General features: G+C 46.5%; 1 protein-coding gene across 5 annotated transcripts in view; it reads right to left on the bottom strand.

Annotated features, from left to right (window-relative positions):
* LOC146820739 (uncharacterized) overlaps positions 1-19462 on the bottom strand; it is a 669677-nt gene that overhangs the window by 123004 nt on the left and 527211 nt on the right. For all 5 annotated transcript variants that reach the window (XM_085611515.1, XM_085611516.1, XM_085611512.1 and 2 more), the window contains one exon: positions 2768-2901. In XM_085611515.1, the coding sequence (XP_085467641.1) occupies positions 2768-2901 (134 nt within the window). The remainder of the gene's footprint in view (positions 1-2767; positions 2902-19462) is intronic.

Below are 19462 nucleotides of genomic sequence, written 5' to 3'. Positions count from 1 at the left end.
CCATCTGGTATACGGGACAAGAAGGATGCACAAAGCAAAGCCCAGGAAACCTCAGAACCATCCTGACTGAGACCAAGGACTGGGTCCAACACATCAGGATCATATCTTGAATGTCCCGGATTCATTGGAGTGATGGATAGGTCTTGAACTGCATCATGTCCGGTTTGCGCCTCTAAAGGGATCATATGCATAAGGTGGAACTTTGGTCCGCTGAAGGTAAACCAAAGAAGTGTCAAGAGGACAACGGTGGTCCGCAACTGACTGCGGAAAGACTACCTTGAAAGCAAGTAGTCGAGGCAATGGGATACTTGTAGAGCTGAGGCCACCGGCATCACGTTTGTGAAGGGGCTGAGGTGACGCCGAAAGGTAGCATGGCAAATTGGAATTGTCCTCATCCCACTGTAAACAGTAGATATCATATGTGGGACTACAGGATGGGTATATGAAAATAAGTGTCCTGAAAGTCCGAAGACACCATCTAGTCTCTTGGATACAATGCAGAAAGAATCTGAGCCAGAGTGACCATTTTAAATTTGTCGTGCTGCAAAAAACACATTCAGAGATCGATGGTCTAGGATGGGTATGACACCTCCATCCTTCTTGATCGGGAGACAGTAGCAAGTATAGCACCCTTGACTCCCTCTGCTTCCAGCACATTCTCAATGGAACTCTTGGCCATAAATAGGCTGACTTTCTGCATCAAAAGTGTGGCATGGTCTGCCAAGACCTGTCCTGGTTTAGTGGGAATAGGTGATGGGAGAAGTAAATGGTAGGGCATAGCCCCTTCAAGTGACTTGTAATACCCATCAATCCAACATGACAGATTTCCAGCCTGGGAGGAAAAATCAAATCCTGCCTCCTACTGGCTGGTTGCGGATCTGGAGGGGCAGCTTAGACCGGTTTGGCGACCACTGTAGCAGGGGAGGAGAACAACGATGACTGCTGTGTTTGCTAATGTGCACAGCATTAGCTTCCACCACAGCCTGTGGCACCGAAAGCATTCTGGGTTGGTTGATGTACTAGCTGGGTTGGATGTTGCTGCCCATAAGCCAGATCTCATAAGTAACCTCTTTATAAAGTATTGCTGCTGAAAATGATGGGCCGGGAAAGCAATCCTAGGGAGAGGGCCATAACGTGACCCTCCTTGAGTCGCTCTAATGCAGAGTCTGCCTTCTCCCTGAAATATCTTGAGCCATCAAAGGGCATGTCCACCTGGGAGGGTTAACCATCCCCCAAAAATCCAGCTGCATGTATCTAGGTGTACGTCCGTACTCAGTACTATGTCGATGCCTGTGACATGACCCACACATTGAGTGGTAACAAGGCCAGCAAGCAACACTTACTTCGCTGCATGTTGTGTTGATTCTGAATGTTTGAACAAAATTCACTCCGAGGACCTCTGGGATGGTTGGAGAGACTTTGCGGACCATATTTATCAAAGGGTGGGTGCATTTAGCGAGGGAAAGGCGAGGTTGGGCGAAGAGCACCTACTTTTCCTGAAGCTGTCAATACACTTAGGTTTTCTTTCTGGAGGGTTGGTAGGAATGGTGGTGTCTGGAGTTGCAAGAGAAAGTTTGCTGAGTCACGAGGGGCCAGTCCATCCCATCTGGTGACAAGCAACTGACTGGAGGGATCGATCATAGTTTCATCCAATTGGCCGTGAGAGTGTCTGTGAGTGACTCATTAATGGTACACAGGGGTTCAGTGGAGGCCAGCCCTGTTTGAAAGATCCCTGTCAGGAAATCTGATTTTGTCTCAACAGTAGGCATCTGCAAGTTGAGATCTTCCACTTCTCTGCAAACCACAACTGTGAAGGAAGCACTTTCATACAATTGTTGAGCAGCCGGCAAGCGTAGCTCAGATGCAGTAAAGGTTTCCAACAAACCCCCATGCATTCGGTAGGTCCAGATAAAGCCCTTCATCAACGCAGTGAGGGCAGTGCAGTTTCTCCGCTTCTTCATTGCCATCCCTTTCATGGAGAACATGATGTGATAATTGGACAGCACCTGACTTGGAGCTGAAGAGGGATTCTAGCTTCTTTTAATACAGATGGCGTTGGAGAGACTGAAAGTCTGGCTCAGACACGGTGGGCTGTGCCTTATAGATTTAGGAGCGCAACATAGGTCTGGCATAGGCAACTTTGTTTTGGGGTCAGAGACCAGCATCAGCACCAGGTATGGTACACATGCCTGTGAAGTTGGCATCAGCGCAGGTGAGGAAGGGACTGGCATGGACCCAAGGTGCAGGTTCTGGCCGCAGTGGAAGATGGTCACCTGTGGTGGGATGAACACAGGGCTTGACTACTGGCCAGGCTCTGAGGCCAAACCCTGCTCTGCACATTGTGTATTTTAAAAAATAAAAGTTGAAATTCAGTAAAAAAAATCTCAATTGTGTAAAACCACTGAAATTCTCGAGTTATGGTTTGTGGCATGCCTCATGTAAGCTATTTAAATATTGCTCTGCATTTGGAGCCTATCAGAATAAAGTGAGGTCTATCCAGAGACAACATATACACCTGTATAGTAAGCAAACAATGACATTTTGTCGATCTAAAGACACAGAAAGCATACCATAAAAGCATATATTAGTGCTTCTAAAGAGGAATATTTGTAATTCAAGTGCAGGTAGCAACACTGACTTGGCATGAGTTATGCACTCTAAATATTCTTAAATTACCTCATGAGCTTTATATTCAGTGGCTATTATAAGAATGTTCTAAAGTGAGAAAGCGACCATACAGTACATCAAAGGGTCGGCATACTCTTACCTGATTTGAAGGATGTTGAGACAATGAGCACAGGAGAGTAATGGAAGCTTGCTGGACCTCTTTATTGTCAGAGTGTAGGAGAACAAGCAGCGGAGGTAGGATATTCATTTCAACTAGGTCAGCCTTAGTGTCTCCTAATGAGAAAAGCATGCACAAGGGTGTTGGTGAAAAAACACAAGGAGCACAAAGCTTTAGAACAAAAAAGTTGGACCATCAGAGTAAAGAGAGTAAATGCCTATCTGCAACTTTCTTTTGTTCCACATTCTATGAACTGGCCAGAAGACAACAAATAATCTAAAAGCAGACTGAAAGGAAAGCAATACCTCTTACAAAAGGCATCGGGCAAATATTCAACAGTTCTATAATGCAGCATGGTACCCGACATTAAATCAAGTACTATTTTGGTGGTGGGATCCTTGATGAATTGATCTCCACATCCAAAAATAAGAACTCAAAACGCCTATTTCATCTTGGATTCACATAACAACCAGCAGGGGACAAGTTCACATAAATTAATGAATGTGTTTATTTATGTTTACATTTGTTTATTGTCATCTACATCAAAATCACCATAAATTGCACAGCATATAAAAATAAGCATTATCACAAAGTCGATGATCAAACATGTCCCACCACACTGATAGTGACAATAGTGTTTTAGCAGATCATGCAATAATACGAAGGGTAGCGGGGCACTTAAAGAGGATAGGATAACAGTATATGTAATCTTAGTGCACCTTGTCCTATAGATGAGTTGCCTATCTGTGTTAAACACGATAAACAAACCACTTATGGTTGAAACCCTCTGGCTGGAGCAGCTATATGCAGCGGATATTGAGTGCGGTAGTATGTGTGTTAGGAATACATTGCAAATATGGGATATATAGGCGGGGGGATCGCAAGAAGCGGGGGGGCGGTCAGGGCAGATCCCCATGCAAAGTACCCCAAATCACGCAGGGTCCCCAGTGAAGCCTAACAAGCGTGTGCGTGTAAATGAGTGGGTCCCTTAGTAACTCAGTCTAGTCAACAACAAGGCACACTGCAGTAGGTCTGCATACTAAGGGAACGGTACATTCAAATAGTCAAAAATCTGAGAACATTTGCTCCACAGCGAGCTACGCCATTCACTCCCCGTGATCTATGGACATGGGTCATGGCATTCGCTTCCACCAGAGCCCACTTGTGGGTCACCTGAACCCAGCACCTGATTGAGGGTGGATGTGGAGCCTTCCAAGCCATGGCAATTAAGCGCTTAAATAGGACCATTGCAAGATCAACCAGCTTTAGATAATGTTTGTTGCGTTCAGTGATCCCAAGAGGCAAAGAAGTGGGTCTGGATGTAACTGCACATCTATCACTGTTGACACATCTTATGACACATGTTCCATCACCTGGGTCCACGTACGCATCAGCGATGAGCACTTCCAGACCATGTGTATGAATGTGGCATCGGTGTGGCTACATCTCAGGCAGGCCGGAGACACTGTTGGAAATATTTTATATAGGCGGTGTGGTGTAAGGTATGTCTGATGTAAATAATTAAATTGAGTGAATTTCAAATGGGTGTTGTGCAAAATTCGCTTTACCCGTTCTAGGGCCATAGACCATTACTTGGCGGTCAATTCTGTACCCAGGTAATCATCCCATTTCGAATTGTACAGGGATAAAAATTCCATGGGGCATATTTACAATGGATTAGCGCCACCAGAACATCACTTTTAGTGAAGTTCTGGTGGTGCTATACCCTTTTCCATATTTACAAAGCAGGATAAGCCACTTTTTGTGGCTTAAAGCCGCCTTGAAAATACAGCCCTTTACATGCATCACTTAGCGTGAAAGGGGCGTGTAATGAGTGTTGCTGTGGGCGTAACCACCACAACACCCATTGCTTTTGGACACTGCCTCAGATTTACAAGGAGGTGTAAATCTGAGGCAGCGCAAAAAATGAATGCGATGCAACAGCAGACGTTAGAAAGGCGAAACAAGGAGAAAGGCTTTTATTTCTCCTTGTTTTTGTTTTTTCTATATGTGCTGTATTTTGCAGCACACATAGAAAGAGAAAAATGCCATTAATGATTGTTTATGTGCAGGAAGGTGTCTCTTCCTGCACATAAACAATCATTAAATAATGGCAATTTGCTACTTCTATGTGCGCTGCACTCTACAGCACACATAGAAGTAACAAATCGCCATTATTGATTGTTTATGTGCAGGAGGGGGCACCTTCCTGCACATAAACAAACATTCCCTGCAATGCTGGCGCTGGACAGCTAATTTTAGCACCAGCGCTAGAGAAAACACAGGGGCGCGTTGTATTGTAGTAAATACGGTGCATCCATGCATTTTGGAAATGTTGGAGCGCATCACTGCCAAATTTGGCGCAGCTCCAGGCTCAGACATTTTGTTGTAAATATGCCCTCATGTGTCCTGTCTGTAGAACTGCATACAGCACAGACACCGCCAGTGTGTTAAGAAGCAGCGCAAGCCAAGGTGCATTGTTGGTTTGGTTTGTCCCGGCGCCCATGTGTCACCAATTGCCGCAATAAATGCGTAGTGTGTAAGTAAGGGGTCAGCTTCAAGTCCATAAAGTTCTTGCAGGGCCTGGAAGGAGAGCAGAACACCATCGCTATATAGGTCGCCCAGTTGGGCATCCCTTGCGTCTCGCCATGGGGAAGGCTCATGGACCCACAGCAAGCTTTTCATAACAGGCACGCTCCAAAGGGGCAGCTACGGCGCAGTGCATAAGGGACCAGTGCATGCCTGGGCTGCACATATCGGGTCCAAACGAGCTTAGCAATGCGTGTGAGCGTGCCCAGGCCTTTAACTGGATCTCCCATCGAGAGCAGCCACTCAAGCACGTCCTCGCCTTTCAGGTCTGCCTGAACTTTTCTACCCTCACCAGTCTTGTCACTGGCCAGCAATCGCATGGGCCATTGCAGTTGAGCTGCTGTGAAGTACAGCTCCAGTTCTGGCACACCAAGTCCCAACTGATGCTTGGGGCGCTGAAGCACGGGGAAGTTCACACTAATTTATACACTTTGATATTGATGTATAATGAAGAAAAATATGAAGACAATACTTAGGGGGAGACTTACTAAGATTTGACACTGTGTTTGCATCACAAAAGTGATGCAAATCAGCGGAAAATCTTTTTTCCATGATTTACGTTCAAGCGTTAAACTTGTTTAGAGCTGGAAATAACGTAAAAAGTAATGCAAGGCATCGCATAGCGCTGCTTGCATAACTTAGCACCAAGGGGGCATATCATGGGTGGAGCATGGGCGTTCCCATGCAACCACCCAAGGTTTCTGATGCTAAACCCAATTTACTAAGCAAAGTAGACTGGGTTTAGCGTAAGATGTGTGTTGCACTGTATAGCACGCATACAAAGAGGGAAAAGGTTTGAAGTGAGTCTCAGCATAGTATTTTGTACTGGAAGGGTAACCTTCCAGTAGAAAACCTATGCTTGACTCACAGAGACACCCTTGAGCTAGGGAGAGGGGAGGAGAGGGCCTTATTTTTGTAAATTTGGTGTTCTCCTCCTCCCCTTTTCATGCACCGCAGCATTTACGGCTTCTCAACTGCGCTGTGTCAACAAGTAGTAAATCTCACCTTTAGTCTTGCATAGTACCACACATCAGTCATAGTAAAAGGCTGCGACTTCAATCTATGACAAGCATACACTTCAAGAGTCCCCCATAGGTACCTTATATTTATGCGGTGAGGGCAAAAGGGAGGCAGAAAAGTGATGCCTTTCCACATTTTATCCTCAAGTGCAAACCAATTCTTTGTGTTATGCATCATTTGTTCTGTAATGGCTGGGGAAAAACTCAAATTCATGGAACCTCTACAAAGTGTAATTTCCTCACTCATCTTTACATAAAAAAACATGTTTGCTTATTTCTATTGTTTGAGCACTCAAGAGTTTTCAGCTTCAGCTTTCCTCTGCCTTTTCTCCTGTTGCCTGTTCAGCAGGGGTGTGTCATTTTACCGTGCCTTCCCTAAGCCACCCCACAAAAACCAAACCAGTGTCACCTTTGGAATAGTCCAACTGGGCCTCTGCTTGCCTCACTCTACTCCTCACGGACGTGCTCACAGCATAGCATAATAATGCCTGTGGTGTTTAATGGTAATTAAAACTCATTATCCAAACCTTTCGTGCTGTCTCTATGTTGCCTAGTTGTCACTGGCTAATCCACGAAGCGATCACTCTCTGAAACAGCGTAATTGTGCCATCAGTTTTTAGCTATTCTTCCAGGATTATATCTAACATTCCATGTGATTCCTCCGGGGACCTAATCTGGCCCTCTTGGATTCAGGTAGTTCAATGGGCTCTGGGATTAAGTGCCACTAGACACACTGTGAGAACCACACGCTGTGTGTGTGATCAGTGATTCTGATTCACAAATGCTGGATGTAAAAAAAATATTGCCTCTCAAAGTTGACCACCATGAAAGATAACTCACCGAATAAGACCCAGATGTTTTCACAGTGTATCCATTCCCTTTTTCTAATTTAAGCCACTCATTTTTTTTTTTTTTTTTAAAACCTTTATTCGTGCATATTGAAAGAACAAATACGGGCCTACAACCTTCAGGCCGGCCACGATACGGTTAAGCACTGATACAAACATTACGGCCCCTGTGCTTCAAAGGTCAAGAGTAGCGACGCTATATGAATTATACACTGGAGCGATCCTTGACCCCAGGGAAAGGAGAAGTGAAGGTTAATTTTAAGGTTTTCGAAATAATTTTATCAGGGAAAAAGTCATTGAAGAATAAGAACCAAGGAGATTCGAGTCCGCACGATATCTTCACCACACGGGAGAGCAGCAAGATCATTAAAACAGCAATGGAAGTAAAATCTCAGGCAGTGAGGCAATGCAGTTATATAACAGGATAGTCACATGAGCAGTTACGCACCCCTCCAGTGCCGCCCCCACTCGGTCAACCCCACGCCCGGACCCAGAATCGAAACAAGTATAGCGCAGAAACATAAAAAGAAAAAAAAGGCCCATAGAACTAATTAGAAACAGTAAATTACCCCCCCACCCTACACCAATGCGGAGGCTACGGCCTGCCCCCCCCCCCAGCATAGTGCCTGTCGCCCAATAAACCCGAAATATAGACAAGAAAGAGAGTAAGAATAGAGTAAAGAAAGATAAGAAAAACGTACACCTATGATAAAGGGGGTGAGAAAAGAATAGGACTATTCTAATCTAAACTCCCAAAAAGAAGAAATTGGGGAGGAGCCTACGTATCATCAGAGCGCCCTTAACCATCGGCCATCTATAGCTTCCACACACTGAGAACCCACTACACCAAAAGCGGTCGTGTGAAAATGAATTGTCACAACAATTTAAATGAAGGAAGACAGATCGCGACGAGTGCGCACAAAGTATACATACAGTTCCAGTCCCAGTCCAGCCCATCCGTGAAACCATGGCGATATAAATCAGTCTAGCCCTGGCCCGATCGCGGGCTTGAGATTAAGCCAGCCCCTACATGAAGGCCCCGCATCCCGTGCAGACAAAGACAATATGGCCGCTTGGGAGAAGATGGTGAAGTAGAATCACAAAATGGCCGCCGACCATCTGTAGAGGTCCCTTTGTGCACCACATAAAGTCCAGACATGGCATGTAGAGTACAGGAGTTCCACAGAAAAGAAGCAGTAGGCCACCGTGAACGATTCCTCGAGGATGTTAGGTGTTGCTCAGCTGGATACTCTTGCAAACGCGGTGAGGCAGGCAACAATGAAGCAGGCAGCAATGAACTGGGAAACAAAGTATCCGCTGTTGAGCTGGAGAGCAATTGATCCTGGGTGCCGGGAAAGCCAGATGCAGGCACCAGTGTAGCACGATCACACACAGCCGTTGCGTCCCCGCAAGAGGACAAAAGCACTGGCAGACCCACGCCGTGTTGATGACAAACGGAGCGCTCACGGCCCGCAGCCGACAGCATGGAGTCAAACTGCTCACTCAGCGCCTGAAAGCGAGCACACATTTGTAGACGAAAGTCCCGCAGGACGGCCAGAACTGAGCCGCATGTCAGCGGAGGCTGCACCCCCACATCGGCAGCAATCCGGGACGGCACTGTGGAGCTGGTGTCTGGTGGAGGGAGGGCGAAGCGGGCAGCGGGCAAGACCGGAGTATCACCCCCCAGCCGCGAGCAGGCAAACAACGCCATGTTTTACCGCCGGACGGTACAATGGCCAGGGGGGGAGGTCGTAGCAAGGAGTCAGTCACCCTCAGGTCTGCGCCGCAACTGGAAAAGCCAACAGTCGCCTCCCTTCCCTCGGGTTCTCTTTGCAGCCGACTAGGCAATGGAAGAAGGGGGTCGGCAGCCTCCCACAGCGCGGTCCACAGATCGGGGCAGGAGACCCGCCGCACCAGGGCTTACCTTACAGCCCCGGCCCTTCAGGCGCAGGGTGCAGGAGGTGTCTGGCCGTCCCTCCCCAGGCTCATCTGGCGACAGTCCGTGGTGTTAGGTGAGGTCGGGACCGCGGGGCTCGGGTTTGCGCTAGCGGGTCCGGTGACTGCGGAGCTTCCGGGGGGCCGGCAAAGGCCACAATGGAGCAGGGGTCCAGGGCGGAGAACAAAAGCACCAAGAACTCCGGCATCCGGGCGGGCCGAGACTTCGGGGAAGCGGCGGCGTGGACAGCGCGCCGTCGCACACGTTTCACCTCGAGAATCGGCAAGGATAGGAATCAGGATAATAGTCCGGGGCCAAGGGCCGACGGAGCCGGGCGCTCAAGCGTCTGCTCCGGTCGCCATCTTGGCTCCTCCTAAGCCACTCATTTTGTTTTCAGTTTGTGATCTATGTGCAGTGGGCTCTACCATCCCACAACTACACACTGGGGGGATATTCTCAACACTCAGCGAAAACTATCGCTAACCTCAGTTAGCGTGCGTTTTCTTATCGCCGTGTACCGAGTGAAATTATCGCCATGTTAGCGGCGTATTCACAACCCGCCGCTAACAGACAATAGTTTCAGGGAACGGCGGTGAAAACTGCCACTAACATCAGCGCGAAGGCAATAGGAAATCCGGCGTTAGCGGGCGAAAACCACCGATAGCCCTTTAGCGGCAAAAAGACTCATGTTAGCCAGCCCAACGTGAGTTTCTGGGTCTCTAATGCAAAAAATAGCCTATCAGTCAACATCCAATGGAAAATAGGTATAAAAACACAAAATAAATGCAGAATGGAGCAGCGTGGGCCAAGTGCAGCACACATGAATAACCTCTGCAAGCCACCCAACATAAAGGATGACCAGAAAGAGAGCCAGGATGCCTTGCTGGACCTGCGTCTGGAGCCTGGATGCCTTGCTGGACCTGCGTCTGGAGCCTGGATGCCTCGCTGGACCGGTGTCTGGAGCCTGGATGCCTCGCTGGACCGGTGTCTGGAGCCTGGATGCCTCGCTGGACCTGTGTCTGGAGCCTGGAAAGGGATGAGTCAATGAGCCGTGACGATAGAGATTGAGGCGCGACGAACGCCCGGACCTGGTGGTGAAGTCTGGCTGGTCGCATGGAGACACGTTGCTGATCTGTGTGAGAAGACCGACTTGTGCACCTTGGAGCTGTTAATAGTAGAGGCGCTCCTGCGCCCCAACGTAGGGAGGTCTGCATCGCATACTACTATCCAGCACTACACCGGGGTGCACAGAGGGAATTACCAACGGTGGGTGGCGCCTCTCTGCATCACAGGCCGGATGATGTTGGGCTGGCCGGACCATGTGTAGGGTTAGGCCCCTGAGCTGCGCCGAACGTGTGTGGTGGTGGAGCGCTGCAACTTCACGTCTAAGGGGGACCTGCTGCATCAACTGCATTGGGAGGTTCACCAGCGGACTTGACGGCGACTGCTGTACCCAGGCTTGTGAAATCCCACCTGTCTGAGGATCCTGCTGGCTGAGTCACAGATTTGGAGAGAGTGCAGCAGATTGCACCACGGTGTCAATGTCCAGGTAAGGAGAAGGTGGGACGCGTGGCGGAGGACGCCTGGGGGGTCGAGTCGCCCAGGCCTAGCACACGTAAATGACGCACCCCCAGTGGCGGCTCATCCGCTATGGTGGAAGAGAGTCACCCCACTGCTTTCCAGCAGTGCAGAAGAGGAACAATCATCAAATGATGATAACTTACTGATGTAACCGTGCTATGTTTCCTCTGCTCTAGGACTGCTCCAAGCACGGGGCAAGGCATGGGCGGATTGGCATGCCCATTCAAGTGCGCAATGACTGTTTGGTCGGCCTACTCAAGCCGCCCAAAGTAGTCATGCATACTTCCCTGTTCGTAATGCAGGCTGAATTATAGCCTGCATGGAGAAGATGCCCACTCCTTCAGCCCCTGGCTGCATGCCTTGTCCCGTTGCCAATTACCAATCCCACCGCCGCATCGCAGTATTGTGATTGGCTCAGGCGAGGGAGCCTGGCTGCCTACTTTCTGTTCCTGGAAGAAGATGCAAGAGAGCAGAAGCAACAGAGACACGGGACCCAGCTTCAAGGTAAAACTTCCCTTATTAAAATATTTACAATACCCGCTCACACACACATCCCCGCATCCACGCCACATCCAGTGTTCTTTCCAGCGTTTACCACCTCACAGCTGTCCAGCCCCCCCTCAGCACTTCTCAATGGCGGCTGCTGTGTGCCCATGCATAGCGGACTTACCACACGTGTGCCAAAGGCACATAAGTGGTTGTGATGCATGCTATAACATCGCATTCCATTCCAATGCATACTAATACTAGGCACATTGCAACAGTAGAGTAGGTGTTGCATAGCGGAGACAATATCACTATTCCCACTTCAGTGAGTGCAACCCAAAACTAACCTTTGCACCCCAAACCCAACGTGAACCCTGAAATTGAGCCCCCATAACACACCCAAAAATCAATTGACCCAAATGCACACCCCAATTTTCTTATTTTATCCCAAAACTCACCCAATTTTCATATTTTACCCCAAAACACACCCCAATTTTTATATTTTACATTGAAACCCATACCCACCTGTAAAACTTGAAATTACCCCATTACTGACCTTACAATGCGTTGTAATTAAATGCGATGTAAAGGCACCTGCATTGTCGAAGTTGCGTTGTTAACGATGTACTGCCTGCATTGTAATGATCGTCTCCAGTGCCAAAAGCAACCCATAGGCTAAGCCGTTTGCGTCCGTCTGCCCCTGGACCTCGCTCAGGGCCATGGGCCTTCCTCTTGGTCACTCCACTGGTACGACACCAGCACCCTCCTCGCCACCTCACTTGCCAGGACCAACCTCTGCTCCGGACCGGACATCGCCATCACTGATGGCTGCAGTATCACCCGCAAGGAGCACACCGACCAACAAGGAGGAGGCATTGCCATCACCAACAGAAGCACACTCGACTGGCCATGCACTCTAATGATCCAAGGGTGACCATGGACCACTTCAACTCTCAGATCCGGACCAAGCCCAAGCACATCCTCTGCGGCACCCTCATGTGCAGGCCCCCTGGGCCATGGTCCCCCATTCTCCAATACCATTGTAGGTCTCATTGCACCCCAGGGTCTCCCATCCACCAACGACATCCTACTCGGTGAACTCAAGTTCCACCTGGACAACCCCAGTGACCAGGACACCACCCCCTCCTGAGGAAGGTCCCCTACATCAGACGCAAGCAGCAAGTCACCTCAACAAGCCCCATAGCAGGACACAAAGTTGACCACGTCACCTCCGCCAGCGGGAACTTCAACTACAGCCACAACACCGGACTCCCCTGGACCGACATTCATTGGTAACATCACGTCTTCACCTTGCCCACCGGACGCCACCGCCATCATCGCATCCCCTCGCAGCTGGATCAAGGCCACCGAAGAACGTCTCATGAACTCCCTCCGCACCAACACTCCACCAATGCTTCCAAACAATGACACCGCAGCGCGCAATCACCACCTATGGATCTCTAACAGCGCCGACATTTGGGCACCCCTAATGAACGGCACTGCGTCAGTACCTTCTGCCTGTCTGATGGCAGGCGTGAGGATGACACAGTACCACAGGGATAGGCTGGCCTCATGCATTGATGGAGTTGCGTCAGGGTTGTGACACGACTGCAGCAATGAGTGACTTTAGCGCAGGCAGATACGTCAGGATTCTTGACGTATCTGTCATTACTTGCATCATGGAGCACTGTCCAGTGAATACAGCGCATCCATGCTCTCGCAAGAAGGGTGTAGTGAGTAGTGTTGCAACGCTGTCTTGTCGCAGCGCTGCAACACTTTTCATGACTGGAGCCCAGGAATGCGCACTATCTTATTGATGGTGCGCATTCCTGCACTGCCCTTTTGGCGCAGGGCAGCGCTGCAACATTGCTTGCAGCACTGTCCAGCACCAAAACCTGCTGAGATGAGGCCCCAAGTGTTATCCCCATTTTTTAGACCAGCTATTTTCCGGTCTTAAGTAACTGGCTCTAACTGAAGTTAGAGACAGTTTTTTGGGCTTCAGGACTTCAAGGATCCCCTTGTGAATATGTAGTAGTGGGTTTTGCAGCCGTTTTTGCAAGGAAACGCCTCTCCTGCATATAATTAACGCTAAAAGAAGTAGCGATCTTTATCACAGACATTTTCACCTAATTAGTGTCGCTAACAGCTGTTAGCGACAGCTTGAGAATACGGCGATAAAAATGTCGCCGCATTAGCTGCAGAAAAGTGCCACTAATGTGACGATATCGCCTTGAGAATATGCCCCTGGGAAGAGACACAAGTCAAACAATATCAATGGGCATACAGACCTGGTGCTGTCCCTGTTTCCTTACCTTCTATTGTAAAACTGTGATTATGTATTTATTAAGATGAGTTGTGATATTCCTGACTGATAAATAAGTGAATGAGAAATTATCCCAGGGTGGCCTGTAAATAGTCTATACTGAAAGGCAACTTTGTTTTGTTATTTTGTGAGGCAAATGCAGAGTCTCTCCATGAAGAACAGTCAGATGAATGCTATACGTCTGCTTCTTTCTTTCTCAGAGGAAAATCCAACTTTATAAAAACATTCCATTTAATTACAAAATGAGTGCAGAATTCCGATTAGTCAGGAATGTGTTAGAGGTTGGCCCCATTTTATTTTTCATGTCAGTGAGTTCTTCAGTTAAAAGGTTTCGAAGAGTGACATACTATGATATGGATAATACCTCATCAAAATATGTCAGATCTTGTATTCAAGGACCAACAGCCAATGTGTAGATCTGAACTTGAATGTGTAAAGTGAATAATACTAACACACGTAGGCGGAAATCAGCACCACCACTATGGAGATATCCATCAAGGTGGCGATTTCCACCAGAGAGACGGAAATTTTCATATGGTAAATTATATGGAAAATCCATACTTTTTTTGTAATCATTAAATATATTTTAGTGATTGTTCTTAACCAAGATCTAATACAATAAAATGTTAAAGCATATTAACTCATCTTATTAAATGTTTAAGAAATATTTAAATTATATTAATTTAATTGATAAATATTACTTTTAAACAATTAAAAAAAATATTTAAGTAATATATGTGGTTAATAATTTAATTTAAAAGTGTTATGAAAAGTTTAATTGTATTAAACATTTTTTTTAAAGGATAAATATTTAATTTTTTATTTAGTATTCCCTTTAACACTAAAACTATATACACATACACACACATCAAAAAATATTATAGTCTTCAAACAAAAGAAAAGCACTCGCTGGGGAAAGCTGCCACCAATTTATTCTGTGAGGAATACAGTCAATAAGTTGGTGGAAACTTTCCCCAGCGAGTGCTTCTCTATCATTTAACAATTGTAATATTATTTTCAGGGATGCTGTCATATTGACTGATGTAATAAGTGAAGTCATCAATGATGTCATTTAACATGTCATAACTGATGTAATAAGTGAGATCATAAGCAGTGCATGATGAGGCACACGTTGTAGTCACTTCACCAAACTATAACTGGCGGATTTCAGTGTTTTGTTTTTTTAAATATTGTTTTTGATCTCATTTCAACACCTAACTATGATATAACGTTGAACTTTGTTTAAACCTTTTTTTTTCAGTGAATTTCAGATTATTTGTTCTTAGCATAAGCTAAAATCTCATTACCGTACCTAACTAAAACATCATATTAACCTTTGGTTTCTTCAGTGAATTTCTGTGCTTTTTATAATATTAAAAAATGTGGACACCCCCAACCTCCTCTGGGAATTTGGAGTCAACCCCCTGTGGGCACCCAACCCCACACGTTGCACAGCCTTCATTAATGGTGATGTAATAAGCATTTTGTTTGGCACTCAAGTTATGGTTTGCATGGTTGTGAAGCGAGTATTGCATTGTACTATATATTATACAATGGAGGTTGCCACGGAGTAGTTATGGTTAGGTCAGAGCTTTATAGGAAAGGCATATTCTTGTTTCTTTATTAACTTTGGTGTAGTTTGACGAATCTGCAAGAAACTTGAAACAAAATGTCATCCACTATGGCCCCATCATGGAAACGTTTGCGCTGATCCATGAAGACAGGGGGGGACTAAGAAAAAGGGAAAATGTTCTCTACAATACTGAATAAATGGCTGAACAGAATCTTGCCAAATTTGGTACAAAGTTAAAACTTTGCTCAGAAAGCGTGCTTTTCGCTATTTGGTGTAAACCCATTCAACATTTTCACAAAATTAGTGTTTAAAAATGTGCTTTGGTGGGCATGAAGGTGTTAACTGTGGTTAAAAGTTAGAGATATCTGATTGTTGGTGTCCAGACATGCTCTGATTGGCCCTTTCAAGTGGATGAGCAGATCCCGATTAGCTTGCCTCAATATGGAGAATATACTGTGGCAGCCATTACAGAAATCAAGGACTCTGTCCTGTGTCCCAAAAAAACAAAAGGAAAGGCCACATAATGGGGCACTTAAAACAAAATACAAAATAACATATTTTGGGTAATAGTACCACCAACAAAAACAAAACACAGGACTCAAAGAGAGCCTGCCTTAGTCCTGACTCATTGAATCCTCTACAAATTCAGTACTAGGAGTGACAGATTGTTCTGCAGAGCATGTCAATTCCATCCTACAGCTTCCGCTGCTATTTAAGTATTGTAAGCAATGTGGTTAAAAGTTGAGAGGGGTGAGAGGCACAGTCAAGTCCTAATCACAATCCTTGTCAGGGTGTACCACAAAAGTCACTAGATTAATCTCTGCTTAATCCTCTGGTAGCTTGGCACAAAAGCAGTTACGCTTAACTTTTAGGCAAAGTGTAATATATCAGTGCAGCACTCAAAAAATAATACAGTGAAAAGTGAAAACACAACACAAGAAAATCCCAAACCTATTCATAAACCTAGAGCAAACTTTAATAAATAATAGGTGATCTAAATGGCAAAAATCCAATCAGTAGAACTGGAGCTATAAGTTTTGAAGTCTGAGGTAAAAACAGCGCCAATAGGAGCAACGCACCAACTGAGGGCATATGGTTGTGCCAGACCAGAACAAAGTCAAAAGTTCACACCAACCGCAATGGTATGCTGGTGGGGTACGAGACCAGGTGTGGCTTGCCGGGACTTGTAGCTTTTGTCCTTGGTCCAGGCGCTGCACAGTGCTGTGATGCAGGCCCTGCATCATGCTGCGTCAGGTTTGTTGAATTGCCGATCAGGAGCTGTGCAATACCGTGGTGTGAGGCTCCCTGTTACTCTGCGTCGGATCCAGTGAATCCATCGATTAGGGGCTGCGCTGTATTACAAGGCAAGGCTCTACATCACTACGCATCAGATCCTGTGACGTCCTTGATCAGGTGCTACGATGTGAGGCCCTGTGTCGTTCTGTGCCATTCTGTGTCAGATTCAGTGAAGCTGTAGATCAGGAGCTGCGTGGTGCAGCAATGCAAGGCCCTACCTTGGTCTACACTGCGTAACATTGGATAAAATGAAAACTTCAGTTGACCAGGGAGAAGCACACTCTGGCACTGGCCAAAGGTCCAGCACCTTGAGATAGCCTTTGAAGGTAAGGACTCTCATAGAGGCCAGCAGAGGGGACGAGGTCAGGTCAAGTTGGGTGTGGTCAGCTGGAAAACAGGAGTGGCCTCTGGAAGCTTGTTGTGTTCTTGTAGCTCAAACAAGAGGTCATCCAACTGACCCTTGGAGTCAATTCTGGGGTCCTGGGTTCAAGGCAAACAGACCCAGTCTTCTTCATACAACATGACAGTCCTTCTTCTGAATCTTCTCAAGTCTAAGAGTGTTCCGATTTCAGGTTATGAGGGAGCCACTTTTATACCCTGTTTACCCGGTGGGTGAGGGAAACCTCTCAGACTAACCCAAAAGCTCTTACTGGTCAGTTTGTCCCTTTCCTCTGGGCTTGGCTCTGATTTTGTCTAATTAAACAAGGGCATGCAGGCCCAGGCATGAGCTGCACTTACTAGTGGCAGGGTTGGCATCTTCTGAAGTCAAGAAGAAGCTGACTACAGCCCTCAGGCTACCATTTGAAGCTCAGGAGAGGAAGACACTTTCCCACACCCAGGTCCTTTGTCCGCTGTCTGGGAGGAATGCACATCACACCAAAGGAGAACCCTAAACAGTCATGTGACCCTGGACACTGGCATAATGGCACATTTGGTTTGCGCAGGAAAATACAAACTTTCTAAAGGTGGCATTTTGAAAATAGAAAGTTAAAATCTGACTTCACTTCTGAAGTGGATGTTCAATTACAATTCAAATTAGTGGACAAGTGGGGAAGTTATGACTTATTAAATATAATAATGTAATACGGTGCTAGTGCATGTTTTTTTATTTCTGCCAGGACATGCAAACCATAAGTACAAATGTCCTACTTTTTCAAGAACATACACTCTGTCTGCCCAGTGAGCCTTTAGGGCCTACCTTAAGGGTGACTCATAAGTGTTAAAATGGAAGGTTTAGGCCTGGCAAAAAGGTTTATTTTGCCCGGTCAGTATGAGCAGTTTTAAAACTGCACACACAGCCTGTGACATGATTTTCAGTGCTATTTTAGTGGGTGGTAGAATGAGTGCTTCAACCCACTAGTTCAATTAATTTACTGGCCCTAGGTACATACTAGGGAATTAAAAGTAAATTAAATGTACCAATCAGGTGTATACCAATTTTACTAGGCCCAAATATTATACCACTAGTTACCAAGCTCCCAGTGACACGCAGTCTCCAGAGGGCCCAAAACAACAGCAGGCACCTCACTGCAGGTAGAATTCCCAGCAAGGAAATTCAGGGGGAGCTGGTGGTGAACTATTTGTGTCCCTGAGACTTCAGAACAGGAGGCAAGCTCAACTTCAAGCCCGTGGAAATCTTCCTCAAGATAGTAAAAGTTCACACAAAGTTCCTTTTCTCCTATCCTTGGCAATAAAGTAACCACTGCAGGCCAACCCCAAACAGCAACAGCACTGGGGCAGTAATCTTCCTTCAGCTTCTCCGGTTCTTCTCCTTAACAAAGGGTTCGTCTTGATTCCCAGAAGTGATCTAAAGTTCTGGGCCCCAATATTTATACTGCAAAATCCTTTGTCCTCTGAAGGCAGAGGGTGTCTGTGCCCAGCCAAAACCAGTTATGTCCTCCCTGGTGTAGCTTCCTTGCAGGAGGTGGAAACAGCATTGTTAAAAGCAGACCTGGCCCAGGTAACTGAAAGGAAAACTCCTCCCCCTACTCTTTATTTTATGAAGGCTCAGGTCAGTGAACAGAAATCTCCTCCCCCTACTCTCTATTCAATGCAGGTCTTATTCAGCCCAGCCCTGACCCATCAGACTGCTGGAGCCAAGGCCCTCTCCAGCCCCATGTCACTCACAAACCAGACATGGAATACACAAACCTAGCAGAGGCATGCTGGATGGTTAGGCAAGAAACTACCTACTTTCTAAAAGTGGTATTTTCAAACAGAGAATGTAAAAATCACCCACACTAAAAGATGTATTTTAACATTCTGAATTTAGACATACTAAACTTAATTTTCCTATCTTATTTCTAGGGTCAGTTGGGATTATAAGAGGTTATAATCAAACTGCCCATTCTGGCCTATGGGAACAGATAGCCTTGCAATAGTGAAAAACAAAATTGGCTGTAATTCACTATCAGGATATGCTACACACATCAGGGCATGTCCTACCTTTTACATACAATGCACCCTGCCCTTGGGCCTACCTTAGGGGTGACTAATATGTAGAAAAGGGAAGGTTTAGGCACTGGCAAGTGTGTGCACTTGCCAAGTCGACATGGCAGTCCTAGACTTCACACAGACTCTGCAATGGCAGGCCTGAGCCATATTTTACAAGCTGCTTCTGTGGGTGGCACATCCAGTGCTGCAAGCCCACCAGCAGCATTTGATTTACAGGCCCTGGGCACACATGGGTGCACTGTACTAGGGTCTGGCTAGTAAATCAAATAAGCCAAACATGGAGTCACTTAATTCATTACAACAATTTACAATAGGGAGCACTTGCACTTTGGCACTGAATAGCAGTGGCAAAGTGCCCAAAGCATCTAGACCAGCAAAAACATAGCAAAAACACAGGAGGCAACAGTGAAGAAATGGAAGGGAGACCCACGCTAATGGTGCCAGGTCTAACATTATCCAATCCCCACGCTGCTCTCAAGCATGAGAGCAGTGTGGGGATTGGCTGAGCGGGCTAGATCAACGCTTGCACAGGTACAGGGAGCCTGTGCTGTAAGTGCGCATGTCAGTTTGGC

Source organism: Triturus cristatus, chromosome 6 (genome assembly GCF_964204655.1).
Source record: "Triturus cristatus chromosome 6, aTriCri1.1, whole genome shotgun sequence".
Taxonomy (NCBI): Eukaryota; Metazoa; Chordata; class Amphibia; order Caudata; family Salamandridae; genus Triturus; species Triturus cristatus.
This window is presented reverse-complemented; position numbering and strand designations above follow the sequence as displayed.